Source organism: Copadichromis virginalis, linkage group LG14, assembly GCF_057382275.1.
Source record: "Copadichromis virginalis isolate Kocher_CV1m ecotype Utaka linkage group LG14, C_Virginalis_male_GT1.1, whole genome shotgun sequence".
Classification (NCBI taxonomy): domain Eukaryota; kingdom Metazoa; phylum Chordata; class Actinopteri; order Cichliformes; family Cichlidae; genus Copadichromis; species Copadichromis virginalis.
The window spans coordinates 35,310,821-35,338,683 of record NC_140631.1 but is presented as its reverse complement, the minus strand read 5'-3'; the positions used below and the strand labels follow the sequence as shown (position 1 = coordinate 35,338,683).

The 27,863-nt window shown below is 38.6% G+C and overlaps 2 protein-coding genes across 3 annotated transcripts in view; one reads left to right on the top strand and one right to left on the bottom strand.

The window, feature by feature from the left end:
- fndc3a (fibronectin type III domain containing 3A) overlaps positions 1–13,188 on the bottom strand; it is a 49,006-nt gene extending 35,818 nt beyond the window's left edge. The window contains exons 1-2 of one of the 2 annotated variants that reach the window (XM_085430635.1): positions 12,638–13,188; positions 5,408–5,551 (exon numbers count right to left, since the gene is read on the bottom strand). In XM_085430635.1, the coding sequence (XP_085286761.1) occupies positions 5,408–5,518 (111 nt within the window). In that variant the 5' untranslated portion in view covers positions 5,519–5,551; positions 12,638–13,188. The remainder of the gene's footprint in view (positions 1–5,407; positions 5,552–12,637) is intronic. The other variant, XM_085430636.1, reaches the window with a different exon arrangement.
- Positions 13,189–15,583: 2,395 nt separating this feature from the next.
- rcbtb2 (regulator of chromosome condensation (RCC1) and BTB (POZ) domain containing protein 2) lies at positions 15,584–27,111 on the top strand. The gene is made up of 12 exons (XM_085430634.1): positions 15,584–15,806; positions 16,754–16,888; positions 17,546–17,696; positions 18,480–18,646; positions 18,726–18,884; positions 19,232–19,339; positions 19,446–19,588; positions 19,845–20,035; positions 23,395–23,521; positions 25,038–25,177; positions 25,285–25,415; positions 25,528–27,111. The coding sequence occupies exons 2-12, from the start codon at positions 16,763–16,765 to the stop codon at positions 25,666–25,668; spliced, it is 1,584 nt and encodes a 527-aa protein (XP_085286760.1). The 5' UTR covers positions 15,584–15,806; positions 16,754–16,762; the 3' UTR covers positions 25,669–27,111.
- The last annotated feature ends 752 nt before the right edge of the window (positions 27,112–27,863 follow it).

Sequence of the window (27,863 nt, the reverse complement as noted above, 5' to 3'; positions counted from 1 at the left end):
GTGTCGTCAAAAAGGGGGCAGAATCTCTGCTACAAAAACTACTTATGGCATTTTAGTGCATAATAACAAAAAAGCTTTTTTTTTCTACAAATCTAGTTATTACTTCCTTCCACACCTTTATCAACTGTAGTTGTCAACATGCAATTTGCTTTTGCATTTGAAAGCATGTTTTGATAAAATGCTGTAATTATTTCAGTAACCACTGCAATGTGTGTCAAGTGTCATTGTATGTCTGCATGAGGGTGCGCCAAAGCTCTTCACACACAGCAGATACTTCAAAGCAAAGGCCAGAGTGGAAAGAATGAAGCTCACCAACAATGCCCATTCGCCATAAGTACAAGAAAATCTAGAACTAGAGGAAAGCAATTAATCAAAAACCTGTTAAGCAAGCAGAACAAAAACTTGCAGATGTCTGCAAACTCTCTGCCAGCAGTCATCTTGTGCCCTCTTAAACCACAGCAGGTAATGAGCTCCATATAACTTATCACCAAATTGTTAACACCATAAATGCTAGTTACAGAAAGGCAAAGCCTGATTTCCTGTGCATCTTAAAAAGGACGCAAAGGCGAATGCTTGTAGACAGTGAAGTGAAAACCAAGAGTCAGCTTCCAACCAGCAGTAACTGTCAAGCAGTGGGTCTCTTCACATCAGTAGCAGGGGGAAGATGAATGATGCCACAGGTCTGTCAGCCAGTTTATTGCAAAAGCTTTGTAGTCTCTTAAAACATGGCCAAACCTTTACTTAATCCAGGGTTATGAAGTCACAGTAATATTTTCTTTTTTTTATAGCCTACACATTTGACAATGGGGTGCAGTTTTTAAAAAATTTACAGGGAAGGCATTTGGTAAGCAGTGACTAAATAAGATTACAACACAACAAAACAGGGGCTTAGTGGTTGTGATGTTGAAACAATAGTGTCGTGTTTTTTTCTTTTTAACTTATTACTATTTAACCTTTGGCTAACGGCTTGTCAATTACAGGATGTTAGTTGGTGAGTGTACATTTTTACAAACTGATCCAGCCCTTGTTCTGGTATCTGGTTTCAAAATACACAGATGGCAAATAGGAAAATCATCTGCACTGATAACTGGATATTTTTTCTCAGCTCAGAAATACTGTGCCTATGCTTAACTAGTACTTGTGTCTCTTCTGAATACTGGTGCAGCAGTGATGGTGGTTCATCTTACTAGCTTAGAGGAAAGTGTCCTAAACACTGCTGAGTCACGCACTGTTCACCCCCTCACAATAGTTGACAAATAGTGGGCTCACCTTCATCTTCACAGATGATTCAGTGGCTGACCAGGAGACAAGCAGAGTGGGTTGCATTTTTGTCACAACATCTCAAGCCCTCTGGCAACTTATGAGAGGCACATATTCAAGGCCCTGTCTCCTGTGTCTGGCCGACACTAGAGACAGCTGAATTGGGAGTGAGGTCTCACTATCCCACAGTAACAGTAGCCCACGCATGAGACACAGCCACAAGCAGACCACAGACTCATGGCTATGTCCCCGCTTCAGTTTTTGTATCTACCATTTAATACTGAGTATTACACTTGACCAAAGTCGACTTCTCATGTTTAAAGCTCATCTCATGTTAAAAATGGAAAACTGACAAGACTGCATCTGCACAGACTACAAGTGAAAGCAATTTCTTCATTCAGTGTTCTTTCAAAGCCTTCTCTCAAATGTGCTACTTTGTCTTGAATTAAGCAGCTATTATATACATTTCCCAAAAGGTTGGATGGTTCCTTGGCAGGCTTTCTAACAGAAACTGCACAGCAAGACGTCTGTACCAAGGACTGATACTAATTCCCTACAATCTGTTAGGTTACGAACAGACCTAAAATCCATCAAAACACAAGAACATAAGCACAAAGAGCACAGAAACATTAAATGGCAGGTCTAATGAAAAGGAGTAATGAACAGAAAAAGAACATATATCCATCAGCACAGCCAACAGCTAAGTACATAAGCCATTAGCTAGGCTTAAACATTGACAGGAAGACTGATTCATCTGTTACCAATTTAGCTACAAACCAAACGGAAAAAGCAGAAAAAAAAAAGGGGGGGGGGGGGGGCTTAAATGGAAAGAAGCAGTGAATCACACTGTAGCCAAAGTTATCTCTTAAATAGAATCATCTCAGGTAATGACCTCCAGACAACAGCTTCCTCTGTGAGTCAGAATAATTGGTCCAATAGAGCGTTAATACCAAGCCAAGACCGGCGAAAGAGGGGGAAAAAAAACTAAACAACAACAACAAAAACAAGAACAAAGAAAGAAAGAAGTGTTCTTGTAGCTTCTCTAACTTAAAGGTCAGAAATAAAGGGGTCAGCTATCGCTGTGAATCCTCTTCACTGTCACCTCAGTCCTGCCTCATTCTGTCAGGGCCCAGACCCCTCCAGTGGTTCCTGCTCCTCACTCTGCAGCTGTCATGATATTTATGCACCTCCTCAGACACAACACTACACACATTAGATTTACAGCATCACTCAAACAATGATGGGTTGTAACCCCTATATGAAATATTGCAAAATGCCAGTATTATTTTCAGGTGGCCACAAACTGTGCCACATGTCATCTGCACAATGTACTAAAACAAACAAAACACAACAACAAATAACCCCAGAAGGGTTTTTCTTACCTACAAACATGTTTGGTCCCTCACAAAAGAGATTTTAGACTATAGTAAAATAAAATCACCAGCACAAAAATGATAAGAATCAAGACTACAAATAGCACTTTAAATGTTTCTGACATTTGTGTTTATCAAATGGTCAAAAATAAGATAAAAATAACATGAAAATGCAAAGATTAGGGTCAGATAATGTCATAAAAAAAAACCAACACTGAAGGTGGGTGTGCAGACAAATTAATTTGTATGAGGGCACTGATATAAAAGTTGAAACTATTGATGGACTGACTGAAAATAATCAATAGATATTAATCATAGTTAAAATAAATTACATGTAGTTGCTGTGCTCTGGGCGCCACAGTGCTTTGTGTGTGTGAACCACCACTATCTGCTCTTCAAAGGGAAAAAAAGAACAGTAGAACATCACCAGCAGGAAACCCACTGCAAGCATGACACACCCATGCAAGCATGACATGTACCCATACAGCATTGCTAAAAATGATAGATATAGATGGAATAGGTTGACCTTGAAAATGTGCCGCATAATATCCAGTTTTGTCACCCTTTCATTGAAAAACACATACATAATGGATGCTATCCAAAAGGTTACCTTGTGGAACATTTCCTATTTTCAGCACTGTGTTCTCAATATTTAGTTTGTCATTTTTTAAGCTATTGGTTAAAAATGTTCATCCACAACCCAAATCTATTTTTTTATTGTGTTTGTTTTTTTAAATATACTATTAATAAAGCAGTTACTCAGCAGTAACTACCACACAAGGTCCAATTTTGACAACAGAAAGAAAATGGTAGGGAAAGCAAAGAAAAAGAAAAAAGAAAAAAAAAGTGCCATGTTGATTTCTGCTGCCATCTTTCAACAGCTTCATCCACATTCCAAACCACCTACCCAAATAAGGTTTACCAAAGGGTACACAACCACAAACTGCTTGCATACAATTTAGAATCACCAATCAACTCAACATGCATGGCTTAGGACTGTGGATGACCTGGAGTACATAAGCGAAAACTGTGCCGGTACAGGGAGAACATGCTAATTCAACACTGAAAGGCTCTGGCTGAACAGGAAGTAGAAATCCAGAACTTCCTTGCTGTGGTAAGCACTGCACTATTGTGCTGCCCAAACATAAAATTGTCACATTAAATGGAAAACAACAGTTTTTGTATAAAGTAGTGAATGGTATTTGGTTAACCCCTGGCCATGAAACATGCCCCCAAGTTAGTCCCCATGGCATGCCACACCTTGCATGGAAGCTCTGTCGCCACTAGTGTGTGAACAGAGAGTAAAGATTACATTATTGTATTTTATTCATGTTTTATTTTCATTTACTCTAATGTAACTTCTGACAGGGCTCTGTAAGATTTTTTTTAAACAACTAAACAAAACAAAATTACATATTTTTGGTATTTGTTTTTCATATGCAAGTAACATGTAAGTGATTTTCAAGGAGCAGGGGGTGTAATTATGTAGACCAGGCAGAAAAAGTGGCTTTTTATTTCCTCACATTTTTAAACAGTTTAAACATTGACACAGAACATGTTCAGGTAATCAGGTAAGGTCTTTGTGGATGATGGTAATGTAACCGAATTCCCTGAGGACAACAGACCCATAGCTGAGCACCGCAAGCAAAATTTGATCTCTGTTTGAACAAAGCCTGATTCAGGTGAGGGTTTTTCCACTGTGGAAAATGACGGCAATGGCTAGAAAGGCATGTTTGTAAGGCAGTGCTAATATTAGCAAGTCTTATCAGGACAAACTGCATAAGACTGGGGAAGTGACAAAAAGATATCACTGTGGATTCCCTGCCATCCCCCAGGAAGTTGGGGAAACTTAAACAAATTGGACTGGTGACCATCAAAATGACAGGGATATCACAGAGGCTTGTCAGGACCGCTCAATCTCACCCTGATGCTGACAAGAGATGATTGAGGCAGGTGTGGGGTCCAATCCATTTCCTGTACATATATAGCAAAACTATCAAAACCGAGAGAGGAGTGGCACCTCTTGCCTGTGAAATTTGTTCAATGAGCAAATGAAGTGAGCACAGCAAAACCCATTTTGGCTGTTTCAATACTGAACTGAGTAAGAACTATAGCGGTATAGTTTGTTTAGCATCTGAAACAAGCCTTCAAACAAATTGCAATTGACAAGAGGTGGATCTAAGTTCATCTGATAACAGTTTCTTACTAAAAAAAGCAAAAAAAAGCAAAAAAAGAAATATAATTTCATATAAAATATAACAGTCAGCCATAGTAAATAACTCTACAAATGTAGGGTTTCAAACACTTTTTGGATTTATTATTGCATGACACAGGAGTCACTGCTGGACTGTAGATATTCTGTAAAAATCCCACAGAAGTGCGTCTCTGCCATGCTGGTCAAAAATATTACCATCACTGCCTCCAGTGTTACTACTTGCATAGAAGTGCTTTAAGTGCACCAGTGAAAAATTCTCAATTTCACTGATGGAGTTCATTTATGTAGTGCGATCAATGGCATCAATATCTCTGACTCAAGTATTACACAATAGCTAATCCTCCCAACACACACAAAGAAACACCTTTAGCCCTGAAATGAAATCAAACTCACAGCAGCTCTACACCTGAACACCTAAATGCCAACAGATAAAAGTAGAAGCACCATTTAGAACAAATTTCCTCAAATGTAATCCCAAGGCAGTTTTGTCAGAAATGAACTTGGGCCCAACAGACTTAAGTCAGTAAGTGTGACTAATACTGGACAAAAATTAGTGTACCTGCTGGGGGCCCTCCCCGTTGACCATGGCTGGGGGTGGTGGTGAGGCCAGGATTGGGAGTTCAGGGCTGAGAAGCTGGCCAGACTCCAGAGGTGGCGTGTGGTCTGCCATGTCTCCCTCATTCACACCACTGAAGAGGTACTGCTGCAACGAAGACAGAGTGATCAATGGAAATGTACAAAGTGTACCAAAAAGGTTTATGACGTCAACATCTAAAGTCTTGGGAGTCATTCAGCCTGTGCTGAGAAATACATTTACCTATAATGTCTGCAGGCTGCAGCTTTTTTCTCCTCTCTGTCTGTACACACTATTAGTCCTTTTCCACTAGTACCTACTCGTCCTGGCTCAACTCAGCTTGACTGGGTTTTTGCGATCTTGCATTAAGTGGTAGTAACTGGTAACAAGTACTTTTTTAGTACCTACTTGGCTGGGTTTTCTGGGCAAGCTGAATTGACCGGAAGATGTAATGTCAACAGACTGCATGCCACTGTCAACGGCATTACTTGACAAGTCACGAAAGCAACTCCATCACAGAAATCAAAACCGGCATTTTGGATGCCTATAAAGAAATCATGGTACCTTTATAAGCTACCAAGATGCTTGACAATTTTGAGCTTGCAGAAAACGCATAGCAACTTTCTCAGAAGAAACAGTAGTAAGCATGAAGGACCAGGGTTGATCCTTCTGGGTCCCCACATTCATAAATTAGATCAAATCAAATCATCAGTCACCTTTTAAAGACTTATTAGTAGAGCTGGGCGATATGGCCTAAAATCCATATCACAGTATAATTTGAAGCATGTGTGGTAACGATATATATCGCGATATATATTCTTTTCTTCTGTATAACGTATTTTACACACTATAAGGCACACTTAATATCCTTTAATTTTCTCAAAAATCGACAGTGTGCCTTATGTATGAATTCTGGTTGTGCTTACTGACCTCAAACCAATTTTATGTTGTACACAGCGCGCAGAAATCTGTCAAAAATGTTTTAGTACGACTTTGGTAAGCTATGAAGCCGCACCGCTTGATGGATTGCCAGAGCGTTACGGCTACCGTAGTCAGGAGTCTGTAGTGACTTCTGTAGGGTTACTGAAGTTGGACTAGCTGGTATATAATGATGTCCTACGTGATCACTAGCAAAACACCTATGTTAGCATAACATTAGCACAGTGAAGCTGAAAGATGGACGCTAAACCTTTTCCACTCGATCAAAGTTAACATGAGGTTAGGGACAAATGCAATCACATGGCAGGATGCTGTAAGCAGACCAAACTTCAGTTAGGAGAAAAACTGAGATAATCCCTCCACAATACGAGGTTAGTCATTAATATACTGCAACAACATGGGAATAGAGCAGCTGCGAGAGAATTCAGCATTAATGAATCAATGGTAGGGAAGTGGAGGAAGCGCAGTTTTTGTCTTTCCCCATATTCCAGAAGTCCTTCGTCTCTTTGCTATGACTGTTGCCTGGCATAATTTGCAGATGATGTTGCAGCCACTGAAATGCTTTCGACCAAAACAGGCGCAGCTTGATGACACCATCAACATGCGCTATCGCCGTAGAGCGGTATAGTCAAAATCTCTACTGTTGGCCAAATTTATATCGTTTCTACCGGATATCATTTATACCGCCCACCCCTAGTTATTAGATCAAACTAACTGAATTCTGAATTATGTCAAGATTATCACTGATCATTTTGGGAGTTTCTAGTGACATGGTTTTTTTTGTTTGTTTGTTTGTTTTTTGTTTTGTTTTTTTATGTACACAGGGGCTAAACTATGGCTACGTCCACACGTACACGGGTATTTTTGAAAACGGACCGAAAATGCCGTTTACGTGTGGACGAAAGGTGCAAACGCATAGAAAAATCTGCGTTTTCAAAAATACCCGGGTACGTGTGGACGTAGCCTATGTTGGCCACATTGTAAAAAACATTAAACAACCAAGTTTAGCATCTACAGTTGACTTGGGATGACAATTATTTAAAAAACAAACAAACAAACAAACAAAAACAACAACACTACCTTGCAATGACAGAATTGGCTGTCTGGTCCAAAATGAAGAATATTCATTACTCTAATATTCTAATGTCTCCATGTAAACCATTCATTGATAGTCACGACTGACAGCTTGCTTACCTACTCTCATGAGCACCAGTGATTCTGACTTTTGGGGCGTTTGACAAAAACTGTGACTACTCTAAAGACACACAGTTCCCTTCTGTTTGCTAAGGAGAAACAATATTTTGCAGTATTTTATCAAGTTTATTGTGGTAGCTTGATTACTTGACCTGCTATGTGCATAAATTTGCCAATGGTGGCTCAGTGTGTTTTCAGTAAGCTCATTTTTGCTTTGCTGAGAGGTTTAGGGACATCAAATCAAGCTCTAACTCAAAACAGTGGGTCAAATCACAACACTTGACACACATTTTGTAAATTAAGACACAGACATGTCCTAAGGAGTGGCCTTAAGATGAACTAGTGGCAATTTGGTGCAAAGCTTAATTTATTTCTGGATACATCCATCGTTTCTCACTTCCAGCAACATAAACTCTATTGAAAGATATTTCTCTGATGCGTGAGTTGAGGATGGCATCTTGTCTAAACCCAAGACTAAATGCAGAGTAAAAAATGTCGTGCAATTAAAAAGTTTTTACAGTCTTTATTGTTTCTTTCTCTTGATTAGAGAGTGTTCAATGATTCACACTGAAACTGTATATACACACACACACAAGGTTGGTGGTCGATAACCACCTCCTCAAGTCTGCGTTCAACATGCTGAACACCAAAGTGCTTAAAGTGCAAAGACCAAAATAGCTTTATAAATTATGTATGTGATGTTTAAACGTTGTCCTTAACAGTCTGTACCAGAAATTGTATTGGGTTAAGGAAATTATTGTTTTATTAAATGTACAATGCCAGTTACATCTTTACTGATTCTAAGACGTTAGGTCTGTGACTGCTGATGTTGGCACTGTTAATGGTAGCCATTCAGCAAACAAATAATCCGCCATGATGTTTGTACAATTTGGTGCACGTTACAAAATGCCACACATTTCAGTGACATTTAAAAGTCAATTTTATTACTGGAAAATGTGACTAACAGTTTCAAATGGCTTTTAAATATACACACAATCTTTGTATAGCCAATATTTGACCCTCATCCGTTTCAAAAGGCTCAATTTTGGCTGTTTACTGAGTACTTAATTACATCACACTAGCCAACTAGTCAGATTTTTTCCTCGTTTAATAACTTTTTAATCAGATATCAGGAATATCTTGTGTGTGTGTGTGTGTGTGTGTGTGTGTGTGTGTGTGTGTGTGTGTGTGTGTGTGTTGACCTCTTACTATGCATTTTCGTGCACCGTGAATACATACAATAACAATGTAATGAAGCAAATTTAAATAAATCTGTGCTGGGTGACACGAACGGAGAGGAATCCTAATTCATGCAAGTTAAAATATTTCAAAATTAGATGAAAAATATGCATCATCCTGTGTCACTAAAGACCATCAGCTGGACTTCTCTCAAGGACTGTGGATAAGCTTATCATTGGAATTTGAGGGCAAATGGAGTTCTATGGTTCAACTTCAGTTTTATAAAGAAGGAGGGCTTAAGAAACTTTGTAGTAAGCTGTTAAAATATCTTACTGTAACTTGCTTCCAGCTATTGGTCATTAGGGCTGCCACAATTAGTCGACTAGTCACGATTACGTCGACTATCAAAATCGTTGACGACTAATTTAATAGTCGACGCGCCGTTTGAAGCTTTGTAGGATCCCAAAAGACGCAGGAATAAGTAGTAGGATTTAAGAGTGTAATAACGGACTGAAACATAAGATGGCAGCACTGCATGTACAAGGATGCCAGCTGCCGTTAAACCTCGAAGAAGAAGAAGAAGCTGTGTCCGGTATTGTAGCTGTGTCCAAATTCAGGAGCCGCATCCTCCGGTGCCCGCATTTGGAGGACGATTACGTTACAGCGACACGACAAAAACTGTCCAAATTCGAAGACTCTGACAAATGCGCCCTTCATTTCCCCAGATTTGAAGGATGGGTCGGGTGTATACTTCGTGGCCCAACCTATCCCAGAACTCATAGCGCGGCCCTGCTCAGTTTCCAACAATGGCAGCAGCTAGTTAGTTTTAATATTACTCTTATTATTCTTTCTGGGTCACAAAATAAATGTTTAACATATTTTCAGGCGAGAATGTAAATATGACTCTTTATGCTTCAAATAACTGCTCAGTTTATCAAGACACCACATATTTTCAGAAGCGCTCCAACATTTTCGGAGAAGTCTGTTACCCACCAGCTCGAAAGCTAGCCGGGGTTCAAGGCTCACTATAGCCGGTGGGAACACCGGACTCCCGGCAAATCGTTTTCAAACCCACCGCCGTCTTTCGCTACTCAGGTTAAACATGATATACAAGTCACTTAGATAACTTAAAAATGTTATTGTTTGGCTTTTTTCAGTATTTTATTTGTTCCTGAGTAAATCGGTTTGGCTGAGATTAAAGTTATAGTTTTTACACAGCTGAATAAACGTCAAGCAGACAACTGATTATCAGAAGTGTGAGATGCTCGAGAATATACTCCGGTGTCCTGTTATATTTTAGATAGCAAGGAGCAGACGGCTGAGTTTATTAAACTTCACCGAAACAATCTGCAAATTTCATTTAAATTTAATAAACTATCATCTTGTCTTTATTTTTAGTTAGCACATAGCTTAAACACTTAAAGCTGTAAGCTAATGATAGTTATATAAGAGCAGATGCATGCTGGTGCAATAAGCTGTAAGTTTTACGTCCAATGGATGCATGATCTGATTAGTCAACTAATCGCAAAAATAATCGGTGACTAGTTGACTATCAAAATAATCGTTTGTAGCAGCCCTAATAGTCATCCTTGAACCATTGGCTATAACAGGCAAATATTTGTAGGCTTCCAATGGGACCAGATTCACATGAGTAATACAAACGCATGCAGTTGATCTATGAATGCACCATAAAAGCACTTTGAGTACTCAGTAATAGCAGAAGTCTGGTATATAGGAGTCCGTTTATCAGTCACCTTTATCAAATATCAAACCAAAAGCCAAGATATACGCAAAAGCGGTACATCTGTACTATAACACATAGTTTGTCAACACAAAGCAAAAAAAATGTGCAGGGTACAGGGTGCAGAAATGAATAAGAGTGATACTAAAAAGTGGTTAAATGTGCCACATGCCATTTTTTCTCAGACGTTAAATACCTTAACTAGTTAAGAAAAGAAGGAAAGAGGCAAATTCAGAACAAACCTAATGAGCCTATTATTGAATTTAAAATCATTTGCATCACAATGTGATAAGAAAGTACAATGATATAATGTTTTGGACATGACTTATCATGTGACACATATCAGCATTGAGATAAGACCAGGGCTGTGAAGGGTTTACACAGTGACTACGAGAGAGGAGAAAGAAAGTGGATGATGGCAAAGAGAAAAACCATTAATCTGTTCTTTCAAAGATTCCCTTCTCATCTGTCTCCTCCAGTATACTGCATTGGCAAACACAAACCCCTTGCATAACAAATATACCCAAAAGCTGACCATTCAGTGATTAATTACTAAACTCTAACACTCAAAAAATGCATAATAAAGTTAGACCATGTGAGAATTTCTAGGGAAAACAACAAAACAATACAGAACAAAAATATTTTTTATTCAACACTCCACTGACACGGGAGTAAAATACCAAAGTTATACACTGAGGATTTCCCAACTGTAAATAAAATGTATACAATCGTTACATGGTTAATAAAATTCCCGTGTAAAGCAACAGAACAGCATGAAAGAAATGTAACGTGTCCTTGAACTTAATTACTCTCTGGCGCATGCGTGCCTAAACCTTACTGTGATCTGGCTTATCTGTTCGCTTTAGTCCCTCCCCTCCTTAAGCCCAAACAACAAAGTCAGTTTACAGTGTGATGGTCAATGAACTAGGCCTGCAGAACCATTTATACAGCCATGAGAGATTGCCATGTGGTTAATTTTTGTAACACTAGCAGGCTTTAGATGAATGCCAGACTTGTGTGGCTCTGAGGCCTCCAAGCCAATCACTGCAACCAGCTGGTAGGTTGTCTGGTAATTTTATTCTAGTTGTAAATTACTTGCCAGCACCACAGTGACAACAGCTACCTGGAGGTCAGTAAAATGAGAAGCAACTAAGGGAAATCCCTAATGACAGGCAATTCTTTATATTTCCTCTGACCACCCACCATTTACGCAGTTAAAGTCAAAATTTCTTTTTTTTTCCCCTCGTATGGGAAAAGATGATCTGAAAGTTCATTACACATTTTCCAAATTTGATTGTGGTAAGTGGAACATTATGATTTTGATTATCAAACAGATGCAGTGACAGCAGTAACATATGAACAGATGTATACTTCAGTCTTTTTTGCTCCTCTTTCTTTAACAAAGTTATCTGAAACTTTCAGAACTATAGCCTATCAGTAGTCACCACCTACGACTAGAAAACAGCTGTAACTTCTGTTATAGTTGCGCTGCAAGAAATCTGTATCGAAATAACAACAGATGTTACATCTGTTGTTGCCCTGATTGTGCCTCACATTTGTTTGTGGCTACAGAGCAGTTGACAAGGACACACCAGCTGTTTTTCAGTTGCAGTTTTAGAGAAAACGGGAAAACACCTTGAAGATTTGAACTAGCTTTTCATTTTAATTATCAGCCACACAAAATTGTGGTAATGATATTTCTTGTCGTTGTTTAATAGCGCTGGTTTTTTCTCAACTGTAATGCGTAAATTTAACTGTAGCACTATTTTCGTACCAGACATCTGCACACGGGGTAACAGCTGGTTATCCTTTGACTGAAAGTATTTGACGTAGCAATGTCGTTGACTCTCGTTTAACATTACCTGGCCGGTCAACTACACGCACAAGCTCCTATTTTATGTCACAGTATCGGTTGGTATTTTTTTTAGCTCCTTTAACAAGGTTAACTATCTCGCACCCGAGACTGTTTACTTTGGCTACAGGTGTGTGTGCTTAGCGTTATATCATAGCTAATAGTTATCTAACTGCAGCCTTATTGTAGCCAACGTACTGACAAACAATAACCTTACAGGTTAGTTCGACTTCCTTAAAATGATATCGTCAATGTTGTTCGCTGTAGCAAAACAAGACTTATTACCAAAAGCGCAGCTAACGTTACTCACCCAGTCAGTTGGCAGAGCAGCAGTCTTGCTGAACAAGCCGATGCACAGTGATGAGTCTTATGCAGCTCTTCCCCGAAATGTTTAACGTCAGCAACCTTGGATGACCAGCAACTTTCTGCAGAACCTGAAGCTGATGAGAACTTGCTAGCTACCCAGACAAACACAAGACAAGGCAAAGTGTGACATACTAGCGTAAGCTACCTAGCTAACAGTTAGCAAGATAGTATGCGGTCTTCTCATGAACGACGCAGGCTCGCGTTAACAGCACCTTAAAACGGTCGAAGTAGCTAGCGAGCGACTGTGACGATGCAAAGTATCGATAACGTTTGTCTAACCCTCAGTTTTATCGAGATAACTTTCCATCCAACCCTGTTCCTCGCATAAAAAGCAGGAATGTCGCCATCGCTTACACGACTTAGTGCGCATGCGTATTCGGGCAATTCATCACGAATCCTAATTTACAAGATAGCAAAGATAAACGCTAAATAATGTTACTATATTTCATTTTGTTTGTTGTGAACCCGGTCACTATCCGGTGCAGTTATGATGAACTTCATTTGCCTACCTATTTTTTTTTTCCATCACTTTAAGAAAGACCTTACGGTTGACGTGTCTATGACCGGTTCGTCCAACCAAGTCAGTCGGGGGTGGGGGGGATCTAAGAATGCTACGTGGTCAGTCCAGGGACCACCTTGCTGTTCTCCATATAAGACTACACTGCTACTTCTACCTGGTTTGTAACCAGAAGCACACAGTTGTACTAAAAATTAACAAGCATGATTGAACTGCAGTATTTTACACGCCAGAGAGCCAATACGGAATGTATGGAGAAAGAAAAAAAACAACCCTTTCAAAATTACACACTGAACGGCACAAGTGATGTCAAACCTACACAAGACACACACAGACAATTTGAAATACAATATCGCTTTTAGCAGAAAGAAAGTGTGGATCACTGGTTCTTGTAAACCGTGCAGTCTTGGGTTTGTTACATGTTTTGAGTGAACACAAAGATATTTTTGTAGTATTTGTGTACTCCAAAAAAGCTTATTTTAAATATACATTGGTATATATCAAAGAGATGATCGTTTTTCTGATTGTTTTGTGTTCCTTCTGTTTTATTGATTTTTTTCCCCCTGGTTTGTTTTCTACTTGAAATTTACACTATTAGAAATTCATGTTGCCTGGAAACTGTAATATTCCCTTCATTCATGTGCCTTCCAAATTTGATTTAATTAAAAAGTATCTATCTATCTGAAATCTTCTTTCATGTGCTAGTCCCTTCTGCATATTAAGTCTCAGACAGACAATTGCACAAACATCACAGACAATGTATCATACACAACCTAATGTAGCTACCTACATACGAAACTTCACTATGCTATATATCATATGCATATAGATGTTGTTGAAACAATGTACACACTCACCGTTCTTGCATAGGCGGTCTTTAAATCTTTGGCAAAAACATGTGCTATCCCATCCACTGATATACACCAAGATGGTTATCAATGACTCCACCTGCTGGACTTAATAAAGGAATGCCCCATTGTGTCTGCTATAGTTCTCAATGAAATATGCAGTGGAGAGTCATCTCTTTCCAAAAATTTATTTGACTCTTTAAGACAGACTGATTATGCAGTAATCAGTGAAATATGCAGATTATAGTTGTGTCATTGCAGGGACTGAACCAGTGAACAGCGAACACATCACATATTTTATTTTACACCGTGCATTTATTTTATGTATTTATTTTTTTTAATGTAATAACATAAGACATGTAACTTGGGATGCAGTGTTACGATTTCAGAAATGCACATAGACTTGTTGTTCAAATCTGTACTCAACAAGCTCACACTCAGCAAAGTTATATGCAAACACCTGCACACACTCGAAGATGAAGGGGCATATATTTTAAGACTTGAGAAGAAGTGCATGATGAAAAAGCAACATCAAGGACTGCAGCAGAACACAAAATATAATACAAAGTAATGAGAAACATAATGAGGAAGTAAATGTAAGCGGACAATGAAGAGGGAGCAAATTTACAAGGGCATCATTATGCAGTTGGACATCGTTTCTGGAGGCAGTAATTCTAAAGCAGTGGTTTTCAGCTCCCCGAGGACTTCTTGTTTTAGGTGCTCTCTTGTCTGATTCAAATGATCTGTTTTTGGTTTTTTTTGTTTGTTTGTTTGTTTGTTTTTCAGGCAGCTGCAGCATTTAATACTCATTTTATCAATTGAATCACATTTTTGGAGTGGAGATTGGAGGTCCTTATGAGAACCTTTGTGTTTTGAGAGTACAGAGTGATGGGATAATAAAATAATTCAAACCACGCAATAACATGAGCTTGTACTAACTTAAACAAAATGCACCTTTCATGGGTCAAAAGACCGTGATTGGTCAGTTAGGGTCAAATATGTGATGTGTGTGGGCAAGCAAGTGTGTGTATTTGTGTGTGTGTCAGGAGTCAGGTGTCATTCTGTTTACATTCTACTGTTTTAACTTAAAGGAGATTAGCTCTCCATTGATACTGAAACTGTGCCTGTAGTTGTAATGGTACAGGACGACTCAGCCAGAAATGTATCACCCACATCTGTTTCACACCAGCAATTGTTTCCTAAAGTTCCACACAAAATTGATATTGGTATATCAACAACTCCTGAAAAGTAGGGTGAAATATTTTTTTTTCTTAAATAAATAAATAAATACAATGTATGCCACAGATGTTTAAACAACATGCAAAAATATTCTCCATTAAACTTATAACCCATGTGAGTCTTGGGTCGTTATGGTCTATTGACCAGTAATGTAACTTCACAAATAAAAGACTATTGGATTTATTTAATCTTGCATAATAGATGTCACTAATTACTGTATAATACCAATTTAACCTTGAAGCTCCCAGGTCCGATTTTCAGTAAACGCACCAAGTGACTACAGGAAGTGTGGTGTTGTGTGTGTATGTTTTTCAGGCGGTGGTGTAGCGATTAAAGCTAGCTACAACAAAGTGCAACCATAGGAGCTAACGTGAAGCTAGACCTACACCAGTTTGTCGGCATGACGTCCCCGGCAAAGTTATTTGAAAAATATGTTGGGTGACATGTTTTAGTATCTTTTTTTTTTTTAAATCAGAAAACGACCTCGCGGACTAAGCACTAGCTAGAAGGTAACGTCAACACTTGGAAGTACCAGCAACAACACCGCTCTTTACGCTAATTAGCTTGATAGTTTTTGTGGGATAATTTCAGGTAGTAGTTTCATTGCTGACAGTTTATATATCAAAACCAACACACTTAGTTTTGCGGTGCTTGTTTGTGTTGTCTTCGGTATCTGCTAATTTGACGTATGGGACATCTTACCAGCAGCAACAGCAGCTGGTGGTCATGGTGGTGTATGTGTGTGTTTAAGGAGGTGTTGTCTGGGTTCATGCAAAGTGCAACTTCATATTTCTGCAAGGCAATGCAACAGCACTGTAAATTTGTCAGACGCGGCAATAAAAACAGGTTTTTGTGTTTGTTTGTTTTTGTGAATAAAAACTGAGCTGAAATATATTGTTAGCAATACAAGATAATTATCTTTTATAGGCGTTACAAATAATGATACACAGAAGATCAGACGAGTAGGTTTTACTGTTGATTGCAGTTTTCCATTTAACACACAGCCATAGACAGCTGTGTGGTTTGATAATAGAGAGTAATGGTGCAATCATTGAAACCGTTATATTTGAAATATTATGTTAGACTTTAGAGATGACATAATTTTGACTTTACTTTCTGTGGTAGTAAAGGTCACAGAACAGATGTACACGTTTTAATCTGTCTGCCCATCTAAATCTGAATGCTGCTGGTCACTCAAGAGGGATGATAAAGGTGGAAATTTAATAATCTTTTCTTTAACATATATGTATGCATTCCATGATACAGGGCAGAAAGTTCCTATTATCCAGTTTAATAACCATTTGAATACAATTAAACAACCAGACCATCAAAGTATTTAACATGAAAACATACTCCTGCTTTTATCTGTGTTTTTCAGTTTATCTAATCAACCTTTCCTTTATTCCATAGTGAGTTAGATTCATATGCTTCTCCATGTTTTTTCTTTTTTTCACAGCTGAGTAGTATGCTGGACGTGGGAAAGTGGCCAGTGTTTGCACTTCTTCCTCCTGAGGAACTCCGGCTTATCCGGCAGGCTTGTGTATTTGGCAGTGCTGCAAATGAAGCCCTCTATGTCACAGTTAATGATGAGGTAACATTTGGAGTTTAAGCAAGGTTGCCTTCTTGTTCTTCTTTACGTGAAGCTGTCCTGAAGCACGCATAGAAGTCATTCATTTCTCTGTATTGATTTTTGAGTAGTTCTTGTTTTGAAGTGGATATAAAAATGCTCCAGGCCTTCTTGCTCTCTGCTTGATATGAGGTGCAGTTACAGGCACAGGGATAAGCAGATGGAATGAGGCTATCTTTAGCCATATGAGCTTAATGCCTGAGCCTTTGGAAAGGTGCAGTGCATGCCTAATCTTTCCACCCTTGCTTATTTGTTTGATGTTATGGAACAGCCAACTGTACCGTTAAATTGTATTTTGGTGGATTTCACTTTAAATTATGCCGTACATCACATTCAGCAGTCCCAGCATGAGCATGCTTGCTGCCGTTTTTTTTTTTTCAGTCATAATTTTAGAAAGACAGTGTCTCAAATTATTATAGCCTGGTTTCAAGTGTAGTTAGTTAGTTTGTTTTAGTGTACCGGTGATCATAATTTGCAATTTGCCATCTTAGACAGATTAGATTAAGACAACTTCACCATTTTGTGATATAAAAAAAAATGCACAATAAATATGATCGAGTAATTCTTATTTGTAAATGTATATATTTTAAAAAAGACATTTTTAATGTTTTTTCTTTGCAGGTCTTTGCTTTAGGGACTAACTGTAGCGGCTGTTTAGGGCTTGGAGATCTTCAAAGCACTATTGAGCCACGCAGGATTGATGTCTTGTGTGGAAAGAAGATTGTGTCTCTAAGCTATGGAACGGGGCCACATGTGGTTATCGCCACTGCAGGTAATGTAGCTCCAAAACCTTTTTTTCTGTGTGTGTCACCAAGGAGAAATGTCTTCAGGAGGCAGAGGAATAAGATCACAAGCAAATGAGTCCAAACATGCAAAATGCATATTTTATTTGATATTTTATTTTTATTTTGTGCCACCATTGGCTTCATATTGTATCTAGTTTTTTAAGTGTGATTCTTTTTGGTCAAAGTGGACTTCTTGGCCAAGAGATGTGGTTGCATGCATACTTAAATTACGATTAAAAAATGCATTCAAACTGTTAAATTTCAAATACACATTCAATTTTCACTTATTCCTGTTTGGAATATTAAATTAAAATGTCTGAGAGTTGCTTTCAATGTGATTATTGCATGCTTATTTATTTGGATAATTGATTGCACCTTTAACTTTGATTAAAGCAACATAAAGGTATCTGTTTTCCTGTAATATGTGGTAATGATTAACTAACTCCACATCATCTGAGGGAGGCCAGTCAGTTTGAGGGTTTTTTTGTTTTTTTATTTACATGTGGAAAAATCTTTGCTCAATCTGCATTTACAGTAAAAGAAGTTGCAAAAAAGTTAATTATGGATATGTTCTCGTGTACTTCATTTATACTGAGTCAATGCAACACTAAACTAAGTGAATCAAGGCATTTAATCGATATCTGTGATGTCTGATAAAAGTATGGCTGCTTAACTTGCAGTATATCATGTGAAATAGACTGCTTCTTATCTTTTAATGAAATATTAACTTCTGTGACAACATCAATAAACTTGCACTTGTTGCTGTGTAGATGGAGAAGTGTATGCCTGGGGCCACAATGGCTACAGCCAACTCGGAAATGGCACCACCAACCACGGGCTGACCCCTGCCCTGGTGTCCACTAATCTCCTCAGCAAGAGAGTGACAGAAGTGGCCTGTGGCTCCCACCACACTATTGCCCTCACAAATGATGGAGAGGTAAATTTTCCTCTACTTGCTTTGTTTCTGTTTAATCTGAGAATTTTTCTGGGTGGTGAGCATTCATCTTTGTGTTCAGGTGTACGCGTGGGGTTACAACAACTCTGGACAAGTTGGTTCAGGTTCTACTGCCAACCAGCCGACACCGCGTCGGGTCAGCAGCTGCCTGCAAAACAAGATTGTGGTAAACATAGCCTGTGGACAGCTCTGCTCTATGGCTGTACTGGACAACGGAGAGGTAACTGGTCACACCCATCTATACATGTTAACCATGATGAAGCAGAGAAAAACAAATTGGATTTCTAACAGTGTCTGAAATGAATTTGTGTTTACGCTCGATCTGAATGATGACAGCTTGAAGAACGGTCCTGGAGTATGAGTGGAGACAGTATAGTTTAAAAAAATTAACGTTCAGTCTCTGTCAGAAGACCTAAAATAGTATTGCATTTGTTTTTACACACAAAATCAGAATCTGAATTTCAGATTTAATTTAACAAAAAACCCAAGAATAAAAGTACTGTGATGTTCCGCACACTTATTGATAACGAGGTATGTGCATATCCCAAAATCGTCCATTGTTTCCAGATCTATGGTTGGGGCTATAATTGCAATGGACAGCTAGGTTTGGGCAATAATGGAAACCAGCAGACACCATGCCGAATCGCTGCCCTCCAGGGTGTAAACATTGTACAGGTAAGAGCTTAAAGAGGGATAAATCTAACAAAATATTGTTTTTGATTACTTATTTCTGTTTGCATGCATCTTAAATACCCTCTTTTTTCTTTTTTTCCAAACACAGGTCGCTTGTGGATATGCACACACGTTGGCACTGACAGATGAGGGATTTGTTTATGCTTGGGGTGCCAACTCATACGGGCAGTTGGGAACAGGCAATAAGAGTAACCAAGCGCTCCCCACTCCTATAAACACAGACAAGGAGAGGTTAGTACTTTGTTACTTTGTTCCCATTGTAAATTACCAGCAGTACTTTGCTACCATAATAGGTCACAGATCCCTAGAATAACCAAACGTCTCAAACTCGTACAAATTCTTACACTTGTGGTTTTATGCTACGGAGTAGTAAGGGACTGATTGTTGACTGTAAAAGAACTTTATTAGAGAAATGTTCACTTTTCATATGGGCCTTTTTCTGTCTTAAGTTCAAATGTATATCTAGATTTGTGATTTTTCTCGGTAGGATAGTCGAAGTGGCTGCATGTCACACCAGTCACACGTCAGCAGCCAAGACACAGAGTGGACAAGTTCTGATGTGGGGTCAGTGTCGAGGTCAGGCTGTAGCCAGTCCCCATCTCGCACATTTCAGCAGCACTGATGATGTGTTCGCTTGCTTTGCCACACCGGCAGTCACGTGGCACCTCCTCTCAGTAGGTAAGAGTTTTATAGGACCATACATTTTTAAGTTATTTGACGAACACGCAGAAATTCACAGTGAAATACTTATATGCCTATCCAGCTGTATATAATTTTTTTTTATCATTAGACTGTCACCCAACATGATTGCCTAACAGTAAAAGTTACTCCCCGTTATTTTTGTGGGAAGGGTGGTCTTAATGGCATCCATCTCTGTCGCCCATTTCAGCTGTTTCCTTGTGGGGTCAACTATTAGCTCCTTGGTCTTACAAACTTGCAGCTGAAGGTTTTTCTCCCTACACCAGTCACTTAGGTGGTTGATCTCTAACCGTCAAGCAGAGTCACTGTTTCGAGATCAAGTCCGCTACTGCTCTTTCGTCAGCGAAATTGGTGATTTGATTTTGATTTTGATTTATTGATTAGCATTCAAATTCAAATCTCAGTGAAAACAGTGAAAAAAACAAACAAACAAACAGTGAAAACAGAACAAAAATCTACCATAAAGAAAGAAAGCATGAGACAAGGCTAATCAAAAGGTATTGGCTGAAGCATTTGCTTATTACGCCAACCCTTTTCACAAAATATCTTTTTGTATGCAGCTCCTGTACACAGGGCTTGAAGAAAATAATAAAACAAAGCAAAAACCAACCAAACAAACAAACAAACAAAAAAAAAAAAAATTATGGGAACTTGACGAAGTGGCCACACAGTCGTAGGTGTAGAGGAAGTACAGGAAAGGAGGAAGCAGATGAGACTTTGTGGTTTACATGTACCACCTGTGGTTTGCCAGTCAGGAAATTAAGGATCCACTTGCACTGAGAGAAGTGCAGGCCAAGGTCACATAGTTTAATAGCCAGCCTGGAGAGTATTTGTAAAATTGAAAAAGAATCCCAAAAGTCAAACTTTTACAATAATTGAAGGATTTTTTTTATTACATTTTTGACACTGACATTTACTTGTGTGTCTGGTTAGAGATAATTATGCAGTAGGCATTTATCAGTGTACCATAGGTACACATTCCTGCAAGTGGTCTGAGAAATAAACAGGAAACTCTGTTTGCACTTCATTTGCGACAAATGTTTATACAAACTCAACACAAACTGAAGAGCATTAACCTGTAACTGTGATAGCTTCATTTTTTTCTTTACACTCCAGTTAGGAAAGCTAATGTGATGAGCTAAATTTAAATATTGACTTAGCATTTAGGTGGACATTTTTTTAATGTTGGTAATATTTTATTGTCACCTGTGGCCTTAAAGAAATATATTTTCATTCCCTATATATAAATACCTCATAGAACTGTCTTTTGAACTGAAATGTAAAGAGAAGTTGTTTAAATTAGGGCTGAACGATATATCGCATTTGCGATAATATCGCGACATGATCAAGTGCAATTTTCTAACCGCAAAGGCTGCGATTATACTCTGGACATGTCCAAATTCATGGGCTGCATCCTCCTTTTGTAGACCGATTACGTCACAGCGACGCGCCGAAGGCTGTCCAAATTACTACCATATCCCAGAATTCATAGCGCGGCCCAGCCAAACTCCAGTTTCCAGCAATGGCGGCCGCTACTAAGTTTTAAAATTACTCATACTAATCTTTCTGGGTCACAAAATAAACTTTTAACATATTTTCAGGCGAGAAAGTAGTTGTGTAAACATCAAATATCTGCTCGGTTCATCAAGATATCCCATATTTGCAAAAGTGCTTCGACGTTTTCAGAGGCGTCTGCTACTAGTGATGGGCAGATGAAGCCCCATGAAGCACTGAAGCTTTTCATCCAATTGGTTCACCCCAACGCGAAGCTTCATGAAGCTTCATTTGCTCTAGCAGGACACCTACTGGACGTAAAAATAATAGCTGGCATGAATTTGAAGAGTGTGGCATTTTGCACACAGCCTGTAAATGTCAACAACAAAAGGAGTGTGTAAAACACCTATAGTGTAGTGATGGCAGTATACTGTGTATATTTATGCTGGCAGTATGGAAAATGATTATTTGCGGCAAAGTTCGAACCGCTTCATGAACCAGTCACGTGGTACAGCCGGGCAGCGAGGCTTCGGACGTCATCATTTTCAGCTCCTCCCATAAATGAAGCAAGCCTCGATACGCGCTTCGCGGAAACGCCCCCTCCATTACTCGACACACGCTCCGAAGCCTCGATACAGAACGTCCCATCACTATCTGCTACCCACCAGCTCGACAGCTAGCCGGGAGCTCGAGGGTTACTGATGCGGCCGAGAACGGCACAACTCCCGGCACATCATTTTCAGATCACCGCGGAGTTTCGCTGCTCGGGTTAAACGTAATATATAAGTCACTTAGACAACCTAAAAATGTTATTGTTGGGCTTTTTTCAGTGTTTTGTTTGTTCGTGAGTAAATCGGTTTGGCTGAGATTAAAGTTATTAGATTAGATAAAATAAAACTATTAATCCCCCGGGTGGGTTCCTCCTTGGTTTTCACACAGCTGACTAAACGTCAAACAGAAAACTTATTAAACAGAAGTATGAGACAGTCGAGAATTTACACCAGTGTCTGGTTATATTTTAGATAGCAAGAAGCAGACGGCCGAGTTTATTAAACTCCACCGAGACAGCGGTGACGCTAATCAGAACTAGACCGTCCAATTTCACGCCTTTAAATTTTAAAGGCGTGTTTGTGTGTGTGTTTATACAATTGCTATTATGTTTGAACTTTATGTGTAATGTTACTGACTGCAGAGATCAGTAAGATGTGTGTATTTTTTATTTATTAGTTTTATTTATTTAATATTATTTTTTAATTGAATGACTGTCTAGTAGTTCACAGATGTCGAAAAACTGAGTGTGGTAAAGCCACTGATTTTGTTTATGTATATTTCTGCAATCTGCACATTGTACTGACTTTCATTTTAATGTTTACACCAGGGTTCCTTGTCAGCACTTTATGCTCAGATGTTTGTAAGCTAAAAATAAACTATTGTGTATGTTCAAATATACTGTTGTGATTGAAGAAGTTAAATAAAAATGTCAGTCATCAATTCATGCATCACCTCATGTCATCATAACAGAGGTCTGTCTTCCAGGAAAGAACAGTTTAAAATTAATGTAATATAGTATTGGCCATACTATATGATGTATTGCTTGTCTTTGTTTAATAATACAGAAGACAAAGACCTTAAAAAATAATCGCATATCGCATCGCAATCGCAATATTGGGGCAAAAAATCGCAATTAGATTATTTTCCATAATCGTTCAGCCCTAGTTTAAATGTATGCTTAGCAAATTTATGTTTATTTTTAAGAGCAAAAAAACCCCAAGACCAAATGCTTGTATTTAACAAAAAATAAAATAAATAGTAATAATAATTTTATGTTGTTTTTTTTTTGCCAGATGGTGATGATTACCTCACAGTTGCCCAGTCTTTGAAGAAGGAGTTTGACAGTCCAGATATTTCTGATCTGAAGTTCTTGGTTGATGGGAAGTGCATCCATGTTCACAAAGCTCTGCTAAAAATCAGGTACAGAAAACAAGAACATTCAGAGTCCTTTAGGTGATTCTTTTTTCTTTTTTTTTAAAAAAAAGGACAATGTAGACTCATTAACCATGGAAGTCTGGAAAAGCTAATCCAGTCTTGTGGCATTTTGAGCAGCTGGTGTGTGACTGGAAGGGTGTAACATGCAGTGTATCGTTATCTTTGAGTGCACATAATGATCTGTGGAATGGAGACAATGTCTGCAGCTCTTCCTTTCTATTGTTGGGCCACCACACTCTGACTGTTTAAAAAAATTATATATATGAATGCACACTTTGCTTCTCTAACCTCTACTTTCAGCTTGGTCACATGGGTGTATTTTTTAAAATCCAGACAACCAATTTAGTCACTGCAGCAAAAACAATGAGCCATCTTTGTGTGTAAATATATATAACAAACACTTAATTTGTGCTGGTTTCCCTATATTTAAACTTCATATGCTAAACAGTTTCCTTATCTTCCTGTTAAACTCACGGGGTAGCAAAGACAAGCCTATTGTTTCCCATGTTTCTTTTTATAACCACACTTGAACACAGAGTATCTGCATTCCAGTCCCTTGCTCTTTTGCACCGTCAGTAGGAAGGAGCCAGACTGTCTGCAGCTTTAACCTTAGTCCACTGGCTCACACGAATATGCAACAGTGGAAACTGTCTGCTTGCGCAAGATCACATGCAAATTATATGTTTAAGATGCATCAGAGAGTGAAGATTCAGTTGTTTTTTCAACCGTGTCCTGAGAAGCAATGGTAGAGGCACTGTTTTGAGCCATCAGAGATTTGCAGTGTGGAGAAAATTGAAGCAAAAAAACAAATAAAAAGATAAATGGTAATTAGTGGTAATGAATGCAGGCGCTTATAAGGAATAAAAGGTATTGCACTTGGCCTGTATTAGTAGGCATAGTCAAAAAGAATCTGTTAAAAAAAAAAAACAACAACACAAAAAAACACAACAATTTTTCTTCTATTCTTCTATCCATCTACCCTTGTGGTTGTTTTTAACTGGTGGGTATTTAGATTAGATGCTGTTGAACACTAACAGGCATGGTATAGTCTCTGAATTCTAGGCTCCATGCTGGTAACCACATGCCTACCAATTCTGTGACCATGTGGACTCACCCGCTAAGACATTAACTTGCAATGCACTAAACATACATGTACCCTTCTAGCAGAATTCAAGGAACTATCAATAAGTAATTTCAACAGCAGAGTATAACTGCCACTACAACAGAAAACATGTTTTCATTGTAATGTATGATGGTATAAATTATTGGAAGTTGAAGCTGCTTTTTCTAGTTCAGTATGAAAATTGTGGATTTTTTTTTAAACCTCCTTTTTTTTAAAGTTTCTTGCTAATTTCCTTTTTTTCATTTGGTAATGCAGTTTCCTGTTGGCATAAGACTATATTTTGTCACCTGCACATGATAAAGTGTGATTGCCCATTAATTAAGTTAGTTTGAGTTAAACGTGCTTTTGTCACAAGTCTTCTGCTGTCTTTCTCGATAGGTGTGAGCATTTCCGAACACTGCTGAATGAATCTGACCAGGATGCTATAGAAATTCATCAGTTCTCATACTTGGTGTACAGAGCCTTCTTGGAGTATCTCTACACTGACACTATAAACCTGCCACCAGAGGACGCTATTGGTAAGGATAGACATGGATCACAGTTCTTTACAGCCCAGGAAATGCTGCAACAAGTCAGTGCAGAATCTCGAACACAATCACGTGTGTTTTTGTTTTTGTGTGTGCAGGGTTGCTTGACTTGGCCACGTTCTACCGAGAAACAAGACTGAAGAGGCTGTGCCAGGAAACGATCAAGAGAGGCATTTCTGAAGAAAACGCCATCACTCTGCTCTCTGCTGCTGTCAAGTATGAGGCGCGGGTAAGCTTATAGCCCCTGATACATAGTCAAAGCACCATGTTGGTGGAGGCGTGCACAGTAGCTAGTCAGTTATACTCCTCAGCACTGACCAGACAGCCCTCTTCATTTTTAGGACCTGGAGGAATTCTGCTTCAAGTTTTGTGTCAACCACCTAACGGCTGTCACGCAGACCCAGGCCTTTGCCGACATGGATCACGACCTGCTCAAGAACTTCATTAGTAAAGCCAGTCGCTACGGGGCCTTCAAAAACTGACTACTGGGCCCCTGTTGTGATGTATTCAGCACATTAAAGTTTAATCTCAGTGACGAGAGTCCATTCTAGACCAAAGTAAACACCCAGCAGATCAGCGCCTCAAACACGTGGCACTAAGGATGTAAATACCTGAGAGGTAAATGGTTTAAGGCCCCACTCACCAAGTGATTCTTCTTTGTTACCTTTCTGAAGCTAGCCCAAACACGGTGCTTGGTTGGAACATAGATACAGGTTTATGCCACTAGTCCTGTAACAAGCACACAATGCTGAGGCTGAATAAAAGGATGTGCCACACTGGTCAAGGTTTACCAAGACAGCCAGTACGTGGACATGTCACAGTAATCAGCTTGGACTGGATACCTGAAAATGCTGAACATACTAAACGTAATCTGTTGTGATAGAATTGTTTGATTTGGTATTTGAATCGTTTTTATCATGCTGCCCTTTTAACAGTTCCTAATGCAATCAGTATGTCGTAAGTTATCTGCGGTCAGCATAGACAGGATCTAAAAATTTACCAAGTCAGCTATAAATGAACTCTTCACATTGTGCTGCTTTTCTTTGAAGCCTTCATTCTAAAATGTTCTGGATTTGGAGGCATTTTATGAGGGAAACACATGTAAAACTGCAACCTGTTTCCCCCCCATTTGTTTTTGTTTTTATCTGCTTTATGATTATATTTGTTAAGCTCGCATAACATATTTTGCCACTTTTTTAAAGTTTCAGTTATTCTTCAGTTCTTCATATACCATCCAAACTTGTGGTCTGACATTTGTGTTCACTAACTTTTGCACTTTTTTGCTGTAGAAAGTTGTTTTTCCCACCATATGCTGACTGATAGGAAAAGGAGCAGTGAGTGAAAAGAGAGCATGCTATTGCATGTGTACTTGTACAGTTGTTCAGACTAACCCTCTCTATGCAGCTGGAAACAAAGTTTGACTTTCACAAACGTGTTGAGTCTTGTGTACACTGTACAGTAGATGCAGCTGATTTTTTACAGCTGCATTTCATTGTATGTTTACAGATTTTTTTGTTAATTGTGTTTTTGTTTTTTTTAATTATTGCTATTCTTAACATATTGGCAGCAAGCTTCTGTTCCCTTTTTACAAGATTTTTGCTTTTTTAATATGCATCTCTGGATAGTAAATAGTTGTGCCAACTCACTTCGTTGGAGCTCAAGTCTAATAAAGGGCCTCATGGTCTTTAAATGCAGTTACCAGATAATTACATCAGGAATTCCCAAATCTGCTTAAATGGATATAACTAAATGTGATCACTTAAACAAGCTGATTGGAATGTTTGTTTGTTTTTGTTTTCTTTTTTGGAACTTTTTGGTAATGTTTTTAATTTGTATGGAAAGCAAGCTGCAACCTGCTAACTTTGGCACTAATGGGAATATAGGAAAATGGCAATTATAAATACATATTAAAACAAATAACAACATATGTTGTTGAGGGTGTTCTTAAAAAGCTCTTGTCATGTCATTACCATGCAAATGCTTTAGAAACATTTGACATGAAGTAGTGTTTTTGTTTTGTTTGTTTGTTTCTTTGGTTTTTAGGGGGTGAGAGTGAAATGTATGGAAATGAAAGTCACGAATTTAAAAAATAAAACATGCGTTACTTCATGTAAAGTTGTAACATTGCAGGTGCCATTAACCAGTAAGTGGTTGCTATGATATCAACATTTTAAGACACGCACATGCAGTGCACTTTGGCTCTTCATCTCCACCAAGAAGCGGAACAGGCTCATTTTCACTTCTTCCTGCAAGAGAGAGTCTAACGTCACATGTGCCTGCGTGTTTCCTGAAGGTATGTCTTTAGTACCATATCATCAAGTGAGATTTCATATACCTTCCACAGAATAACAGGATGTGGTCAAAATTAAGATGCTAGACAAGTTGGCAGAATCAAGTTTAATAGAATTTGTTGATTTTTTATCTTGACACAACTCTACCCGACAGAAAATGTGTTTGAGGACATGTTATGATGAAAGGCAGAGATTCCAGTTCAGTTACTTTATCCCACCTGGTGGCCACAGAACAAATGATGTTCAATTTATTTCCGCACGGCTTTGAAGATCACTGTGATTGTCAGTATGGCGATTATTTTGCGTCACGATCCTGCTGCCAAACCGCTCATGGAAATTCCAATATCTAATAGGTTCCATCCATGACATTTAAGTTGTGGAATTAC